The sequence below is a fragment of the Brienomyrus brachyistius genome, unplaced genomic scaffold (assembly GCF_023856365.1).
Source record: "Brienomyrus brachyistius isolate T26 unplaced genomic scaffold, BBRACH_0.4 scaffold35, whole genome shotgun sequence".
NCBI classification, from domain to species: domain Eukaryota; kingdom Metazoa; phylum Chordata; class Actinopteri; order Osteoglossiformes; family Mormyridae; genus Brienomyrus; species Brienomyrus brachyistius.
The window spans coordinates 2,837,456-2,854,362 of NW_026042310.1; the positions used below are offsets into that span (position 1 = coordinate 2,837,456).

The 16,907-nt window shown below is 46.5% G+C and overlaps 1 protein-coding gene across 4 annotated transcripts in view; it reads left to right on the forward strand.

The window, feature by feature from the left end:
- Positions 1–13,602, forward strand: part of LOC125721779 (serine/threonine-protein kinase PAK 3) — a 37,313-nt gene extending 23,711 nt beyond the window's left edge. For all 4 annotated transcript variants that reach the window (XM_048997839.1, XM_048997840.1, XM_048997841.1 and 1 more), the window contains 10 exons: positions 793–930; positions 1,411–1,582; positions 2,369–2,432; positions 8,764–8,812; positions 10,288–10,400; positions 10,841–10,958; positions 11,599–11,698; positions 11,837–12,033; positions 12,618–12,755; positions 12,931–13,602. In XM_048997839.1, the coding sequence (XP_048853796.1) occupies positions 793–930; positions 1,411–1,582; positions 2,369–2,432; positions 8,764–8,812; positions 10,288–10,400; positions 10,841–10,958; positions 11,599–11,698; positions 11,837–12,033; positions 12,618–12,755; positions 12,931–13,020 (1,179 nt within the window). In that variant the 3' untranslated portion in view covers positions 13,021–13,602. The remainder of the gene's footprint in view (positions 1–792; positions 931–1,410; positions 1,583–2,368; positions 2,433–8,763; positions 8,813–10,287; positions 10,401–10,840; positions 10,959–11,598; positions 11,699–11,836; positions 12,034–12,617; positions 12,756–12,930) is intronic.
- Positions 13,603–16,907: the final 3,305 nt, after the last annotated feature.

Here is a 16,907-nt window from a genome sequence, read left to right on the forward strand (position 1 = left end):
TATTTTTCACCTTGAGTCTATTGATTGGGAATCCCAGCAGGCCCTGCTTAAAGCCTGAATTATATATAGAGGAACAACTAGAAGAAAAGGCTTGAGTTTCTGTTGCCTGGGTTCGCCCACTGGATCATATATACTGCCAGGGATGTCACGGAATATGCTTAGAAATGTTAGACACTCCTCTGCTTTACCTTTATCCAGAGGTCAACTGGACAGCTTCCGTGGTATTATGTGAGTGATGCTGATTCAAGCTTCTGTGCTGGGTTGGTCTTCGCCATTATCCCCTGGCTGCAATCGTGGTTTTTTTTTTCTTTCGTGCTCTGGAAATTGTGTCCCGGTTGACGTCAATTGTCCCTCGAACGGGGGTCCTGTTGGCAAATGTGATGTTGAATGCCGGCAGGGTTGTGTTTGGAAAGGATCGTGGTCCTCCCGTGGTTTCCCACTACGCTGCTGGCTGGGATGTATTGGGTAAACATGTTTTGACAGGGAAACTAGGCATCGGTGACTCCAGCATTGTGATGGTTATTGTTTAGCTACAATGAAGGAAACATCGGTATGTTACAGGAACCATAGGCTTTGCTTGAAGCAGTTTACGGATCAGGTACATAATTCTCCCCAATTGTTGTGATGTCGTTCTGTTTCTGGGCATAAGCAGGGTCCTGTCTCTCATGTCACGTCACAAATCTATATTTGATTGGTGGAGCCCTGTCACACGGGATGAAAATGGCCGATGAATCTGCGATTGATTTGGCTTTGCGAGGTCGGGATTACAGGCGACCATTTTGTGACCCGCAGGGTACCAAGACAGCATCAGAGCCCCCATTAGCACCACCTGTGTCGGAGGAGGAGGACGAAGAGGAAGAGGAGGATGAGGAAGAGGACGACAATGAACTTCCGCCGGTCATTGCTCCTCGGCCGGAGCACACCAAATCGGTAAGCCGGGCCACTCTCGCTTTCAGCTAGCAGATCCACACTCACCCCAGTACCCATCACATTTGTGCAGGAAATGCCTAGCTTAAAACATTAAGAGCTGTTAAAAAGAGGTCGAAAGGCAGTGATTTAAGAGGGTCTCCTCTGCATTCAATTTTTATCGGTCGGCACCAGTAACAAGGCCAATTACGTGGTTGGAAAGATCCCCCGGAATTCACACGAGGCACGTGAAGAACTTGAGGAGGAATGTTCCAGGAAATGACCCTTATCTTCTTTCTGACTTCTGCCTCAGGAAGTGGGCTTTTCAGTACGTCGCGTGTCCGAATGGGCTTGTGCGGCTCTCAGCTAAGGTTTCACATCTTTATGAAGGGTAGCACAGCAGGATCTTCTTTCATTCATACCTGCAGTCTTTGGATTATCTAGCCCCTAACTGTCTAGATCACTTGGGTTTGACCCTACGAACGGCCGTTTCCCCTGTCCCAGATCTACACGCGATCCGTCATAGAGCCGGCGGCGCCCGCGGCCCCCGTGAAGGAGGTCACCACCCCCCCGGAGACACAGGGTCCCGAGAACACCTCCACCAGCCTGTACCGGCATACCGACCGGCAGAGGAAGAAGTCCAAGATGACAGACGAGGAGATTCTGGAGCGGCTGAGTATGTCCCCCGCATCCCATGATGTTCTGAGGTCCTGTCCATATTTAAAGTGGACGTCACAACGTACATTCCTGCATGAAAGCTACAGACTTACCTCACTTTGACTTTGTCCTTCAGGAGCCACACACGTTAAATTAGAATCGCTGAGACACGCAGGCTGGCTGCTCATCCTGTAATGATTTACTATTAATGCAATCGGCTCGGTTGACCATTTTGCAGTAGAATTCACACCTTGGCGATTCGAGACCCGCTGCCTGGGATTTATTAACTGGGTCTGGGTCCTGAGCCAAACTTTCAGCGCACTGCTCACGGGGACATCTTGGGGTCAATAAGATAAGTGACTAGCCAAACTAATTAGGTGGCAGAAGCAGGACTTTATAATGAATCTGTAGCGGTGACATCATGGCAGATTGCGTGATTCCGCCCGACCCAACGCCCTGCACCCTATCCTACATAGTGAATTTGGGTGGGTTTTTGATTCACTTGCACTTGTTCTAACGCTCGGCTGGTGTTTCGCCGCCGCTTGGCATCGCTGAACATTCTCCGCTGGCAATGATTGGCTTCACCTTGGCGGGATTCTGCAGCAGAAATATAAAGCACTTGCTCCCAGAATGCCGCGGGCTATAGAGGGCCCCCGGCTGCTGGTTGGCATGAGCCATGATCAGTGGACTCGCGCACAGAGGGGGGGCTTGCCGCGGGGGGAGGGCACCAGCTCTTCCCCCTCCTCATTGGCATGCGCCGGCCTCCCCCCGATCCCGACAAACTGTCTCCCCGCTTCTCTTCCAGGAAGCATCGTCAGCGTGGGCGACCCAAAAAAGAAGTACACGCGTTTCGAGAAAATAGGACAAGGGTAAGTCGCCGTCCCCTCCGAACATCCAGCGGGTGCCTCTTGTCGGGACAGGGCCAGCGTAAGGGAGCAAAAAATGGGACCACAAAGAGAGCAAGAGAACGAGAAGGAACAGGGAAGATAAGGATACGACAAAACTTACCCATGGAATAAATCAGCCAAAGCTGGTTTGCATGCTGCTCTCGCAGCAATAATGCCCTTCAGCTCTGATGTATTGGGCCTTCACGGAACCTGTCGTGGTGTGCTTTTCAGCTCTCAGTCCCAGAATCCTCCTTGTTTGCTAAGGGAGACTAACATAAACAGTGTTAATTCCTTTAAAACTGGCCCATCATTCTCCACAGTGGAGGTTCTAGACCATTTCAACTAGGGCCATTTGTTCTGTTAAGGGGGGCAGATGCATTTGACCTTAATGTCCTCCAAGCAGAGGTGGAAGTTTCAGGTCCAGAAAGTACAAATCCAGACCAGGATTTAGTTTCAACCAACCAGTGGAGTACTCCGTGACTGTGACTCTTTATACTCAACTGGTTGGGTGAAAGTAAATCACGGTCTGGATTTGTACTCTCTGGACCTGACATTTCCATCTCTGCCACCAAGTATTACTTACACTAGATTGCCAGAATTAAGAAGCAAAATTTTGAAAACCACTAAGATATTTATGCAGCACTTTGCAGTCACCTTTTACAGTTTTTACAAATACCGAACTCACACTGAGTTCTGGTTTAGACCGTCTTACTTCCACCAGCTGCATTATTTCTTTCTCTCGTTAACTTTGCTTTTCACCGACCAAAGTGACTCCCCCACGTTAACAGTCTGTCAAGAAAATGTGCTTATGTTCGTGTTTCGCCTGCTTCCAGCGCACAACATTTTAGCCCACATATATAAATATGAATAATAATAATAAGGCATTTCTATCAGACCCAAGTATCATATGTATTTTGGGGGGGCATAAGGGGGGGCACTGCCAATACCCCCCCCCCCCCCCAGAACCGGCCCTGGTTCTCCGTTCTTCGTCTAACTGTCTCACGTTCTCCTCCACGTAAATAATTCCTCCTTGCGCGAAATTAGCACCATCACCCGATTATAATATATCGCTGTTTCATTTAAAGCGAAGAATAAATAGATAACGAGGTTAAATTTAGGCGGGTGGCTCGGGAACGGAAGCAGGTTTTCCGGATTGTCCTGGAAGTTGGACAGTGGCCTCGCATTGTTCTAGAAGCGATGGGGCGTCCCAGCAGGTGCCTGAAAACACGATCAGGACCCCCTTGCACTGATCATTCCAGGAGTTCATAATAGTCCAAGAGTTTTTTTTTTTTTGGTTATTGGTTAGAGGATCTAGCCATATCTGCCAAGGTGGTTCCATTATTTATGAAGGACACAACACTGGGGGTGTAGACTAGCCGGTTATCAGCTAATTCCGACCTGATAGAGACGGTGACGGTTGGTTGGGGGGGGGTTGTACTGTGATACCTGTAGACCCATCGGAGTGTTTCACCTTGCAGTTACCTAGTTACAGGGGACACCCAAGCCGATTACGTTAGATTAAATCAATATAGAATTCTTACATAACAAAAATATGATTCTCACACCAGTTTTAGTCTTGAAAAATACCCCAATTTAGACAATTCCCTTTTCTTCCTGAGTACTATAAGTCAAATTTAAAGTACAGGCTCTGGTCGTAATTTGCGGTCATCACCAACTAGAGTTACAATAGGGTTAAAACCACTCCAAGATACTAAGCTTGCTGTTTTGGAAGTTCTGTAGCTAAACATGAATATGGTCTAATGCTGATTTTTAGGAATGCACAAAGTACACCTCCGGTGAAGTAGAAGGAAACATCTGGCCAGTGCTTCGTGTGAAGAAATTCTTTCCAACAGCAATTTTCCATCTGTGGTCCCGCGTTCATGAATCAGTATTAACATTAAAGGAATCCTTGTGGCTGACCCTATCTATTACCCTCAGAAATTTCTATGCTTGGATCATGTCCATCCTCGGTTGCTTCAAGACGAATAAAGAATTAGCAATTTCGAATTATCCATTTCTCAGGCTTTCCCTTGACCTGCTCCGAAGCAGCAATATCAGTCGACCGCAGTATCCTAGGTGCCAGTGGATTGCAAAACCTTTTTAATTTCATAGATATGTTCAGTGCGTACGATAGACATCTGTGTAAACAGCCAGATCTTTCTCAAAGGACGACGCTGTTACCTCCTGCTGTCAGGGACGGATTATGGGTTGTGTGGGCCCCTGGGCAAAACGTTCGCGAGGCCCCCCCCCCCCCCCACCACAACCACCACAATTCAAGGGCCCTTGGCCAAACGCCCTCCCTATAGGGTCAGGGGCCCTTGTAGGCAGAGGATCAAAGAATGTAGGCCCTCTAAAATAGACAAGCAAAAATACATTGTTGATAAGCGTTGCAAATTGTTTTGGGCTAGGGGCCCCACGGGCCCCCTGCACCCCAAGGGCCCCTGGGCAGCGGCCCCGCTGGCCCGGTCCGTAATCCGTCCATGCCTGCTGTGTTAAGGATCCTGAAGATGGGATCTGAAATGGTGGGGAAGATTTTTAGGACTGATACTGAAGACCTACCAAATCTGCTGATATTTAATTATAGGATTTTTGGGTAAAATTGGGCTCCTTGGCAGCCAGGGATATTTTGTTTTTATGCATCCAATTCATCGGAGTAATCTTTTTGGAAAGATTAGCTGCAAATACAGGAAATTTGAATAAGAAATTTGACTTAGAAAACTTAAGGGTTGATGATTTTCCCCAATTTTCAACCGAGTGCAATGTTTGCAGAGCAATTAAATTTCAGTCTCGAGCTTGGGGGGAGTCTATGATCGAAACGTCCCAAGATCTTCTTTTATCTTGCGGTCGCAGATTGTAGTATCTGCTTTTGGTGCAGTTCAGCAGAGCTAGGAAATTAGATTTCTCGCTACGTGTCTGAGGAACATGGAAGATCCTGCCTGATAACAAAGAAAGACTTAATGGAGTGAGATAGCGGCGTACATTGAAAATTATCGTTCTTATCAGCAGTGTACTGGTGACTGAGTTCCAGAAGTGGGGAAAGGGAGTCGATTGCACTTTAATAACTTTATGACCAAACTAGGCTATGCCATTTTACTGCCAGGATAACAATATGGCAGTGTGCTTTTTCAATAGCTAGATCTGCGTTATACTGGACTGGGGTTAATTCTGCTAGGGGTTCTTTGATTGGAAATCTGATTAATTGGATTCTATGCATCCAAAGGAGGGATGCCGGCATATTTTATACGCATGTCTCCTAACCCTAACCCTAACCCTAACTCACCTAGCAGCGGATGGGTTTAGAATGATAATAGGATAGCAAGGTGGTCACAATTCCATCCAAGATGGCGGATTATTTGGGATGATACTGAGCCACTGTAGCAGATGTTGAAATCTGTATTCCCTGTATTGGGAATTATTCCGGAACTCTAAGGTTCTTAAGGGAAGAATCTACAGTACAAAACACTCCAGATGACCCTTGTTATGGTACCAGGCATCTAACTGTGTGGCGTGAAATCTGACTAAAATATCCGACTCCCATGATGCTTCACTCATTTCTCATTTTATGGGTGTGCGTCTGTGTAAAATATACATTGTTTTGCAAGCTGCTGCCTGGCTCTTCCCTGCTTCTCGATGAAGGGCTTCTTCCTTGCTTGATGAGTCTTCAGTCCTACTTCTAGAAGCCTGTTGAACTCTACCTTCATGCTGTGCACAAATGTAGCGTTATTTTGTCAGACGGATATAGGTTGTATCAGCTAGATGAGGAATAGTGGTTGTTAATAAAATAAAATTGCATTCCAGATCAGTGGAGTATATTTCGTCCAGGTGATTTCTGAAGCTCAGTTCCCTTGGTTTTTGAATCAACCACCAAGTGTTTCACGAGCAAAAGAGGATTCAGCAGACTGTGAGATGCTTTTAAACTGCAAATCACGCTGTAAGTGTTCTGTCAGCTACTGTATTCTCAGAGAAATCCAATAAACGCATCAAACACTCTGAGATCTGTGCTATAGGTCTACAACAGTGCCAGCCCGTTGGCTAAGATTGTCGTGCTGACCCCAAGAATTCATGCATACTACGCAATGGTGTCTTCTTAGCTGGTGAATTAGAGCAATGGATTGGGCCGGTGTTTCTCAACCCGGTTTTCCTTGGACCCAAACACGGCCAACATTTTCCCTCCCAAAAACGTAAACTGTCTGGGGTCCCCGAGGGCCACGTTGAGAAACACCGGATTAGGGGACACTTGTTCATTTGTAGATTGGAATCGTTCTATTGGCCAGATACCTCTGCAATAGGATTTTCTCTAGCCGGTATTGGTGCATACATGAAGATGTGATGTGCGGCTCATTGTCTTAAGCCTTTGGATGGGAAGGTCGCCAGTTTGAGTTTCACCTGAGTAGTGGAATCTCTCTTGGGCCCCCGAGCGAGACCCTCAACCATTCAAAATGCGTCAGTGGCACCGGATAAGTGGGCTGACCCTGGTGCTCAGACCCCAAGCCTCACTCTCAGCTGTACATACAGCCGCGGACCACTTTATATTTTTAAACAAATCTGCGTTTTTAAGTCCTGGTTTAATCCTGGTTCTGCTGGCAGGAGGCTACACTGAGCAGCAGGATGCCTCCAGGTTCAAAATTTCTAAGGCAGTAGTACAGAAGAAGGAGACACTGGTGTGTGTGTGTGTGTGTGTGACCAAATGTCCTCCATTTTTCAGGTCCCTACAAAGGTCTGTGAATGCAGTGCAAAAAGCAAAAACGTCAAAAGTCTTTGTTTAGCTACAAAGGGCTGGGTGGGGGTTAAGGTCCTCATGTTGGGATTAGGGTTTTTTCCATAGAAATGAATGGAGAGTCCCCACAAAGATATAATTGCAAACCTGTGTGTGTGTGAGTGTGTGCATGGGCGTAAATTACAGGGGGGGATGGGGAGGTTGTTGCCCCCCCCAATAAATCAAAACTAGCTAATACAACTCCCCCAATAATCATGTTTCACCTCGACCCCCCCAATGTTCCAGCCAAAGTTACACCCTTGTGTGTGTGTGTGTGTGTGTGTGTGTGTGTGAGTGTGCGAAAGGAGGAGATGGGATGTGTGAAAAGAAGAATTCCAGTGTACTTGTGCCAATGGCAAAGGATCATTTCATTCAAAGAGCACAGAATATAAATTTTGAATTTAAGAATATTTTAATTATTCTTCATGGATCATGGACCCATAATAACTTACAGAGAAGTGAATAAATTTTAAGAACATAATGAAGTTGGGTTTTAGGGCTGGACGTGGAAGGTTGTCATTATGGGATGGGTGAAGTTCTACATGGTGGGCTAAGTAGGTTTTGAGCAGCGAGCGCTTGCACCTCTGAGCTCCACGGCCGAGAAGTAATAGAACCTGCTTCTCTGGTGACTTTATCTGTCGCTGTGGAAACTCAGCGCCGGCATAGTAACCGGCCAAGAGGAGAAACTTTATACGGCTGCTGCCGCGGGAAACTGGGCCAGAGTTCACGTAGCAACATCAAACAGCGGAGCGGGGCGGCCGAGGGCGGCGGGAGAGAGTCAGCGGCTCGGCATGACTCAGAGGTTTACAATAGCGGTGAAAAAGAATCTGCGCGGAGAAGCAGCCAAGGCGGAGCGAAGGGAGGCTTTTAGCAGATTGCCTTGGCCCGGCTTCTGGCCATCTTCAGGTCGACGTGAGCGCGCATTCAGGTGACCGAGGGATCGGACTTCAGCGGGTCTTTCTGCGGCCCAGTTAGGGAGCCAGGGAGCTGTCGGGCATCTCGGAGATGCATGTTTTGTGTCAGTTAATGCTGGCCGGTTTCTCAGAAAAGTACCATGAATTCCCCCACCAGGCGGCACAGCAGAGCACCGAGTCGGACAACACTGCCACCTAGTGACAGCATTGGTTAATAGTCAGTGCGTGTTATATAAAAGTTATTTATAAGGAGTGTGTGATAGGCCAGAGGCTAAGCTCCAGAAGTGGCCAATCGCTTCTGATTGTTTCCGAAGGAAAGATAAAATATGTTTCTACTTTAAACTCGGTGGACTATTCAGATACATGCTCATGTAATCGATCATTGCTGGTCTTGATATACAGGAAACAAATCGCATACGTCGATTCTTCTGAAATATAACCAATTGAGAAACAACTTCCATTTGTGAAGATCACATTGTCAATTAAACAAACAATCCTGGTCTTCCCTGCAGATTGGTATGTAAAACAATGGACAATATCATGATCACTTTAACCGTTATGGCTGCCGTTATTTAAGAAATAAATGCCGTTATTACAAGTTGGGGGACGTCTTATAATCCTGACTGTTGCTTATGTCTTGCAGGGCGTCTGGGACTGTGTATACAGCCATCGATATTGCCACGGGTCAGGAGGTAAGTCTGTTTCCCTGTGTAAATCACTGGGCAAAACATAGCAAGAGATGATTGCGCTCCACAATAGTAGCGAACGATCAACAAGCTAAGACTGTATGAAGCGCTCGCAGAAAGTCTGGTGACGTGAGCTTAATTCTGTAAAAATGTTGCAAATTTATCAGTTCAATAACAAAAGTCCGTCAGCAAGCAATGTTTAACACCTGCACATATCATCCACACAGGCATTTTCTTTTTATTAAGTGTCATAATTTTGTTGACCTTGGCATTGAGTTCTTTTCTTCCCATTTTGCTATTAATTGCTATTGTAGTCACTGGCTCCCAAAGGGATACTTAATACAAACATTTGGTGTTTTACCTTATTGCAAAGGTGTTACTAATTAAAAAGCAGCCAATGAGACTGCTTGTCGATGAACTTTTTAAACTTAGGACAGCTTAGAAATTTTATTTGGGTTTCAGTTTCTTACTGCTTGAAATGAATGTTTTACTAACACTGTTGGTTGTTTCTAATGTGAGACATACAACTCAAAAGACAAAAGACCACTCTAAATTTTTTTCAAAATCTGCATTTAATCTGCATTGTGGTTTAATCCTGGTCCGACTGGCAGAAGGTCACGCTGCGTGGCAGCCTGCTTCCAGGCCCAAAGTGCCTAAGACAGCAGTACAGAAGAACAAGGTGAAGCAGGAGACACTGGGAATAAGCAGAACCCAGTCAGGTAGAGGGCAGAAGCAACTTTCTAATGCCAGTGATGATCGTCAACTTATCCAACAATGCTGCGTAAATCGGAGGATGACCTCAAGTGACCTTCGAAAGGAATGGAAGATGTTAAGTGCAGGTGTGAGGTGCACTGCTAGGACAGTTTGTTTCAGGCTCCTAGAAGCAGGACTGAGGTCCCATAAAGCAAGGAAGAAGCCCTTCAAGGAAGAAGCCCTTCATTAATGAGCAGCAGGGAAGAGCCAGGCTGCAGTTTGCAAAAAAAATGTAGATTTTACACAGACACACAGCCATACATTGAGAAATGAGTGAAACTGAAAATTATGCTGTGGTCTCAATTTTTTTCAAGAGCTCTGTGTGTGTGTGTGTGTGTGTGTGTGTGTGTGTGTGTGTGTGTGTGTGTGTGTGTGTGTGTGTGTGTGTGTGTAAAAAAATCAAGTAATGATTTCTGTTATGACACCCATAAATGTGCAATACTTTTACCGAATTAAACAAGCATTTCCAAGTCATTCCATGGGCACGGTAATTGTAATAGGAAGGCAGTGGCGACATCTAGGCCCACGGAAATAGCTGAAGATGCTATTAGATTAGACCTGGAATTTACTCTGAGGTCATGAGGTGAGAGGATTTCCGGCTGCTATTGCCTGTTCCTCTCACCCTGGGCGACGGCCGAAGCAGGATTCCATCCAGCATAGTGCTGCTTGCTCCAGGAAGCTCCGGCAGCATGTTGCCTCGCTCAGCACCATGGCCCATCCTCCCTCAGGTGGCCATCAAGCAGATGAACCTGCAGCAGCAGCCGAAGAAGGAGCTGATCATCAACGAGATCCTGGTGATGAGGGAAAACAAGAACGCCAACATCGTCAACTACCTGGACAGGTGCGTCCTGCTGCGCTTCTAGCTCTGCCCTGGAATGTCAACGGGTTGGGGTGAAATCTGCATACTAGCATGAGCACAGATCACCATTTGATAGCAGAGTTTCGCAAGTCACGGGGGAGGGGGGCTTTGGTGTTATTCCCTTGAACGTGCTCTATAACCCAAATTGCTAACCGTTAGCTAATGAGTCTTACGTCAGTCTAGATGTGGTATGTTGGAGGTAGGGTTAGATAACGGATGAACTGGCAATATTCTTCAAGGAGTCTTGCCCAGAGATCTTTCACATTGTGTTGTATCTAGGCATCAATACCTTACAATCCACAGATTTGTGATAACTAATAGCTGCTCATCTGGTGTCTGTGCGTGTGTCACTCGTGAAACTTGAGCCAGTGATCATCAGTCTAGCCGTAGGTGTGACGGTGTCACCCTCTCGCTCTCCACAGCTACCTGGTTGGGGATGAGCTATGGGTGGTGATGGAGTACCTTGCCGGAGGTTCCCTCACAGATGTGGTGACTGAAACCTGCATGGACGAAGGCCAGATCGCCGCTGTCTGTCGAGAGGTACGGCACGTGGCTTTCTGCTGGCTGTGATGTTTTCCCTCTTCCTCATTCCGATGTCATACTCAGCTCACAGAGACACTCCCAACACTCTGGGGTATCAATCTGGAACATTACACCTTGGCCAAAGACGGAAATGACAGCTAACGTTTCAAGGAAAACGTTTGTAGAATTCTCTTATTCTGCTGGGGAAACCTTTCTGAGGACGGCCTTAAACTACTAGCAAGAATATCCCAATAAGTGGCATTTGTTAGCCGGATATATTGATCCCATTATTTGTTGCGTGGCTCTGCAGATTAGGAGGCTGTTCCTGTATTCAGAAGGTCTCCAAGCTCAAATAGACTTTGAGGCCCCTCAGCAAGGTCCTTAATCTGGAAAAATAAATAAAATGTACAAAAATGTTAATTACCTTTCTAGGTCAATTTTCATCGTGTACGAACCACATGGGCTTTACCTTCAATTTTCCATCAAGCCATCTGGGTGTCTTTATTTTCTGTGTGCGCACTTTCAGTGGAAGTCACTTCCCTTGCTCTCTCATACCTGGCGTAACTCATGCAGGAAAGGTTTCATGGTTGTCGTCTTCCGTGTCAGTTTGACGCACTCGACTGGGACTTCGACAATTCACGACGGTGTGTCTCCACAGTGCCTTCAGGCTCTGGACTTCCTGCACTCCAACCAGGTCATCCACCGAGACATCAAGAGCGACAACATCCTGCTGGGAATGGATGGCTCCGTGAAACTCAGTGAGTAGCTGTCACAGGCGGACATTCGTGCCCTTCCAGAAATCTCCTGCAAATCCTGTTGCGAGCCTGATGCCCTGGCGAAGTGAGACTTAACGTTGCCTCTCATCCCCGACTCCCTCTCTCTGTTACCGCTTGCAGCCGACTTCGGCTTCTGTGCCCAGATCACCCCCGAACAGAATAAGCGCAGCACTATGGTGGGCACGCCCTACTGGATGGCCCCCGAGGTCGTGACCCGGAAGGCGTACGGCCCCAAGGTGGACATCTGGTCTCTCGGCATCATGGCCATTGAGATGGTGGAGGGTGAACCACCGTATCTGAATGAAAATCCGCTCAGGGTAAGCTCCCCTAGAAAAGCATCACATTAAGACATTCAGCAGCACCTCGGCAAACTCAACAAGTCCGATTTTCCTCAGGCAAAAACGTCCATTCAGCCGTAATATCAATTTGCCACAGAGAAGTTTGACTATCAGTCATTTCTGGGACAAGTCAAATGTGCCTTGAAGGACTCCAGTAAACAAGTCAACATTTTCAAAGCTCTTAGAGGCTTTCAGTCCTGCCAATGTACCAAACGTTGCCAGTGGAGCCAATGAAGTCACCAACGTGGAGTTTATTGTACCAGTTGGGATTTGAAAGCGCACATTAATCTTCAAAAGCCTCACTTCTCTTTTAACTAATCCGGTCTACACACATTGCCAATGGAATAACTGAAGATCTTCAGAGTTGTGAAACCACAATGTCTTGATCGCTTTTGCAGTCCCCGGGGATCCGGTAGCTACACACTGGTGCAGTAAACTTAAAAAAATTCATAGAAAATCACTATACCTTGATTTGTTGGTCTGTGGCCAAAACAGTATTAACGTCACTGGGGGTAGTGAACCGGTCAGCTGAATTCCATTGACAGTGACTCACGTCTACACAGGCCCTGTACCTAATCGCAACCAACGGGACACCTGAGCTCCAGAACCCGGAGAGGCTGTCCTCTGTGTTCCGCGACTTCCTCAACCGGTGCCTGGAGATGGACGTAGACCGGAGAGGCTCCGCTAAGGACCTCTTGCAGGTATGGTCCGTCTCTTTCCTCTCTAGAAGTTTGTCGGGGTTTCCTTTCAAATTGCCGTTCGGCCAAGTCCGGCATCTTTCCCGTTGCACGTTTTTTGTGGGTGGCTAGGAAGAGCATTGTTTCAATGTCCAGAATGCGAGACTAATTTTCCCGTTGCCTCTCATTTACTTGGCAGCACTCATTCCTGAAACTGGCCAAACCACTTTCCAGCCTGACGCCCCTGATCGTAGCTGCAAAGGATGCCATTAAGAATGGCAGCCGTTGAGCCATGCCTCCCCCCCTTCAACGCAAGACCATCGAGGAACTCGTACAGGGCAGCAAAAGGACCAAAATACCCCCAAATGGAAAACGGACCTCTGCACTTTGGGGAATCGAAAAGAGCTCAGGCCTTCATGACACTCATTTGAGTCCTTGAACTCTTGCATCTGTCAGACGTGTTCGTGTGCAGCGGGGGAGCGTGGCATTCGGGGGGGGAAAAATCCTTCAGCTCGTCCTCTGGATTCAGAGAAGGGTTCAAGAAGAAAACAAAACTCTAAAACACCTTTGGTGTACAGAAGAGCCTTTTGTTTAGATAAAGTCTACAGTTTTCTTGTCTCCTCCATCACCCTTCTAACGAAATGGACTATTGGACGTCTTTGCTCACGAGAGACCAACCTTAGAACTACGGAGCCCCCAACAGAGCTACATGATCATGGTCCATACTGTACCTTCTGTCTGAATGTGAAGAAGTGTGTGTGAGTGGGTGCCAACGTATGTGGATGAGAGATAGCTTACCTTTTGTGGAAAAGTTTGGGGAAATCATTCATTTTTATGTTATTGAAGGATATTACTGATCTGGGATCATCAAGCATTTCCGTACGTGTCGCTTGTTTGTTTCGGATCAACCTGAAGGGGACTGTGAAAACAGTTAATAGCAATTTGAAATGGCCAACTATGGGCTCTAAAGCAAACAAGTAATTCTTAGAAATAGGAATTAGGTTCCTCTGCTGATGTAATCAAAATCATAAGCTCCCTGTACAGATGAAGGACGCCAAGGTTGACTGGCGATTGATATACGTTCACAATAAACACCGAGGGGAAGATTCACAGGAGGTTACAAAGTGACACATGGTGGGGTTGGTGTCTTGAAGTTAGCGTAAGGGTGCAGCTTGCGGACGGAGTCTCGCCTGATAACGCGGCGAGTCGTTCTGTCCTTTATCCCCCCGTATTCCAGCCTCGCTATGAAGAGAGCCGTCCAGACCGTGTGGACAGAGACAATTTGAGGTGACACCCTGGTACCTTATTGCATGGAGGCTAATCCTATATGGATGGTAGGCCGAACATGGTCCGTTCCGGCACCCCCCCCCTCCCCGTATTTCCTGTGATGGTAGCCATAGACGCAGAGACCTTGGATACATTTTTTTCCATACTCTTTGTAAAAGAATTTATGCCATCCATGCATGTGAACGTTGGGTGTCGGCGCTAAAAGAAACATACCGCAAACCTACAGCTATGGGCTTATTTTTTTGTAACTCTTATCCTACTCATCGCCTTACCCGGACTTGAATATGCAGATTCAAAAGATCGTAATTCGCACAGACCTTGACAGCATGTGAAATCAACACAGAAATAATAATAACTAAAAGGAAAAAATATGGAAGCGTTGCATGCTAACGACGTACACTCTCAGAGCTTCTACGCTATGCATTTACACATACCTGCCACACGGCATTCCTGCAGGACGTGTTGGCATGCACACACCGGTATCGCAATACGAGTGACTTGGTGCTTGCATTCATCTTTTACTCTGTCGCAACAGGAGAAGGAATGTGGACAGACTCTTTGGTATGTGGGGGTGATTCCGAGTGAGCCGGATGTGTGTTCAGAAGTTAACCTTAAGATGAGATAAAACTTTATTTATCCTGGAGGGAAACTGTTGAACAGATACAACAAGGCTTTCATTCTCCAGCGGTTTAGCCACAAGGCAAACATGCCGTTCTGTATGGGCCGTGGGTCTTTGTGAAAGATGTTGGCAAGATTGTCCCAACAAACCACATCTTCTCGTGCCTCTTGAAGAAAAAAAAACGGGAATAATCTGCCAAAGTCAGTTTTGCACGCAACGGCTCTTTCCTGGACAACTACCATTTGATGCGTTTTCACCAAGATGTAGGAGAACCACGATCTTTCTTTGACAAATTAACATTTACCTTGACGTGAATCAACCCCTAGCTGTTAACGATGATTTCCTGTACAGTCTGACAGGCCGGTTGTAGAAATTGGCGCAACCCTCAAATGGGTCACGGATGTACACGCATGTGTAAGCGTGTCCGAATATTCGCGAAATAAGCGCGTAACTTTTTTATAAGGGGTGCTATTTTTTAAAAGCAATTCTCAGAGCTTAAGTAACCATTCTGTCTCCTCAAAACTGTGTATGGAAACATAAAAGCATTTAGTGTGGGTGTATGTATGTAGGGGTACTGTTTGGGGTTTGGGGTGGGGGGGAGAGGGAAGGGATTCTGGCAACTTATCCTGGGCCAGGATTCAAGTGGTATTATACAACACATTTTTTTGCGGGGGGGGGGGGAGGGGGGGGGGATTTAATACTTCTATGCCTGAGCCCAACTATTCCAAACAGTGCCCCCTATATGTATGTTTGTGTGTGCGCTTTAGGGAGGGGGATAAGCTTGTCATTAACAAACGATTTGATTCTATTAGTGATTTTGTGTGCGTTTTTGTGACTGTATCCTACTTTCGAGACATGAATGACTACTATAAATGACACAACACGAAATGCCTATTTTCCAGCCTGCTATAGTTTTTTTTTTTTAGATCTTGTTCTCCTCCTGAGAACCTGACTGAAAACGTCGGGCGCCTGATTAGAAGCTGTCAAGGAGTTTTTGATACTGCAGGTCAAAATGCTGATTTAGAACGGGGATTTTAATGGCGAAAAATAGCATTTCCATAGTAACGGAGTCCTGCCCTCATGTAAATAGCCTATAAAATCGGCCAATGGCTGGCGGGGCAGTCACGAATCTTCTGATAAAGAATGTGGAGTTAACAAATAATTATTTAAAATGTTTCCTTTTTCCCCAAAAAAGAAACAGAACTACAGAAAAGCTACCAACTCAGAGTTCAGAGGAAAACGTTTACATTTTATTTAACTTTTTTTTCCCCAAAGGGATGAACATTTTATTTTATTTTATTTTTTTTGAAAAAACAGGGTCAAACAGACCTTGGAGCAACTAGGGGTCATGGGCCTCGCTCAGGGGCCCGATGGTAATATCGCTCTGCTGATCCTGGGATTTGTACCAGCGACCCACCGATCACAGGCCCAGCAGCTTAACCCGCTGAGGCACACACTGCCCCCGCTACAAAACCACTATGAATAGTATTGCAGCTCTTCATGCAATAGTCGTAAACAATCTAGAAGACCTCCATTTAACGGGCTCACGATGACCCAAAACGCCAGGCCTCCCTCCACCTTGTCCTCTCGCACGGCATCAATGGTCCTCTACTTGTGACGCCCCAACCCCCCCCCCCCAGGAGAAGGCTTTCCAGTTCCATTAGGATGGACCTACCTCGACCCCACCCTGGACATCAACGCCACGCTGATCCCCAAACCTGCCTTCAGCTACGTGTACTAAGCGGGCCATAAGCGGACCCCCACCCCCACCACCTGGTATGGGGAATACAGGACTGGTGCCGTGTACAATTTCACACAAACCAGCCGCTTGGAAAATTGGAAAAAATCTAAGCTCAGGTAACGGTGTGCAGTCAGCTCCGTGGCATATATTTTTTAACGAATTGGTCCGCTCAAGAAATTATTTAAAAATATGTACGCCCTCCGAATAGTATAGTATTTTTAGGTGTTTATGGCAGAGTGATGTACAGGGGTGAAAAACAGCAGCAGCAGAGTTATTTATCTGTCGTGACTTGTTCCGGTAACGTGCATGTTAGAGAAAGTAAGATGGTTCACTTCTTTTTCGTTGGTTCAGTTTAATTTCTCTGTGGAAATCTGTCTGGGTTCAATAGTAGAGGTACGAAAAGAAAAAATACCTGCCAAGACAGTGGAAGTCCAACTCCCAACTCTCAGTTCAAAACATTGTTCATTGCTCCTCTGCATTCCTGCTTTTGTTCTCTGAATGTGTATATCTATACATGTGGTGAACTCTT